Raw genomic sequence first — 1,874 nt, forward strand, 5'->3', positions numbered from 1 at the left:
AAAAAGTCAAAAAATAGTCGGAAAAAAGTCGAAAGAAGTCAAAAATAGTCAAAAGTCGAAAAAATCAAAAAGTCGGAATAAGTCGGAAAAAGTCGAATAAAGTCCGAGAAAGTCGAAAAAAGTTGAAAAAATCGAAAAGTCGGAATAAGTCGAAAAAAATCGAAAAGTCGGAACAAGTCAAAATGTCGACTATTTAAAAAAAAAATAGTCGAAGAGTCTAAAAATCGACTTTTAATTAAAAGAAAAAAGTCGAAAAATCCACTTCTCATAAAATGCAAAAAGTCGACTCTTAACTAAATCAAAAAAGTAGAAAAGTCGACTTTTCGTTTCACCTATAGAATCCTACTATCAATCTCTACAGAGTCCGTTGGTTGTTTGTTTTATTCACCTCGATAAACAAAATGTTATTTCCACATTTCCGCTTTATTCTATGAACACATCCCTGTTAAAATTTACATTTTGACATGCTCCCATAATTGATAACAGCAAACAGCTGTTTGTTTTATTTTATTATTTGTTATCAATTCGTTATGTGTGCAAAAGAAAAACGTCAAACGTGATTATCGTTTTCGGCAAATAAAAACCACAAGCAGGCATTACAAAATTATTTCAAAGTTTTTTTTAAATTGTTTTGTTAGGAAAAATATATTTGTGATTACAAAGGCAAAATATACAAAAGGAAAAAAACTCTAAAATAAAACGAAAATAATAAGAATTAAATTATGGCACATGCCACCAAACAAGTGAGTTCCGAAAAAACAACATTTTTTCTGTATGTGACGCAATAAGCAAAGCAAATGGAAATTGCTTTTGGGATTTTTCTTTGTTTAAATTGAAAAATAAATCCTGTTTTCTATAATTTCACTTATTCAGGGACCCCAACTGTTAAATGGTTTCAAACGTGTAACCCGTTTCGAAAAGGGTTTGGGCGCTCAATTACCCGAAGCCTATAAGAAATTCTGGCGTGAATGGAAAGTTCAACAACCGGCTGCTGTTCACTATATACCCAAAGAGGGTAAATGGGAACGCGATGAGGTGACAGGAGAAATTAAGCCAATACAAAATATTCCTTTGCCTTTAATTGATACCCCAGAGAGTCATAAGGGTATTTGGGGTGGTGAGGCTGTCATTAAGGGTTTTCAAAAGCGTGAGCGTCTAAAGCGTCGTGTACCTCACTTCTGGGTGCCAGTTTTACGTCGCTCCGTGGTACACAGTCAAGTTTTAAATGAGTATATGTCAATGGTGGTGACTGATCGTACTATTGAAAAGATTCACGAGTGTCATGGTTTCGATCATTATCTATTGAAGGTAAGTGACATGATTAAAGTCTTTGTTGTAGTTATTTTTTATGCATTTTATGAATTTATTTTGCTTTTAAATTGCGACCTCATTTGTTTATGTATTTAATAATGGGATGCAGATAATCTTGTGAAAAGACAAATCTTTTAAAATATACACATGTATATAATATATTTTTAATGTTATCGTTCAGACATTGGCCATATTGCTTTAAAAGAAATGGTTCATTCATTAAGAAATGCTAATTTTCATTGGAAATGTTTTAATACGAACTTTGAATATAAATTTATAGGCAGATTTTCAAAAGCATTGTATATATCTATCTATCTATCTATCTATCTAGACTTATATCTATCTACCTTTCTACCTTTCTATCTATCTATCTATCTATTTATCTACCTATATATCTATCTACCTATCTATCTATCTATCTATCTATCTATCTATCTATATTTCTATCTATCTACCTATCTATCTATCTATCTATCTATCTATCTATCTATATATATATCTATCTATCTATCTATCTATCTATCTATCTATCTATCTATCTATCTATCTATCTACCTATCTAT

The 1,874-nt window shown here is 30.9% G+C and overlaps 2 protein-coding genes across 2 annotated transcripts in view; one reads left to right on the forward strand and one right to left on the reverse strand.

Moving 5' to 3' along the window:
• LOC124419192 (39S ribosomal protein L28, mitochondrial-like) overlaps positions 1-474 on the reverse strand; it is a 1,258-nt gene extending 784 nt beyond the window's left edge. The window contains exon 1 of the mRNA XM_046947805.1: positions 457-474. Within this exon, the coding sequence (XP_046803761.1) occupies positions 457-474 (18 nt within the window). The remainder of the gene's footprint in view (positions 1-456) is intronic.
• A 61-nt stretch (positions 475-535) lies between these two features.
• Positions 536-1,422, forward strand: LOC111685214 (39S ribosomal protein L28, mitochondrial). The gene is made up of 2 exons (XM_023447463.2): positions 536-743; positions 874-1,422. The coding sequence occupies exons 1-2, from the start codon at positions 723-725 to the stop codon at positions 1,405-1,407; spliced, it is 555 nt and encodes a 184-aa protein (XP_023303231.2). The 5' UTR covers positions 536-722; the 3' UTR covers positions 1,408-1,422.
• Positions 1,423-1,874: the final 452 nt, after the last annotated feature.

Source organism: Lucilia cuprina, chromosome 2 (genome assembly GCF_022045245.1).
Source record: "Lucilia cuprina isolate Lc7/37 chromosome 2, ASM2204524v1, whole genome shotgun sequence".
Lineage (NCBI taxonomy): Eukaryota > Metazoa > Arthropoda > Insecta > Diptera > Calliphoridae > Lucilia > Lucilia cuprina.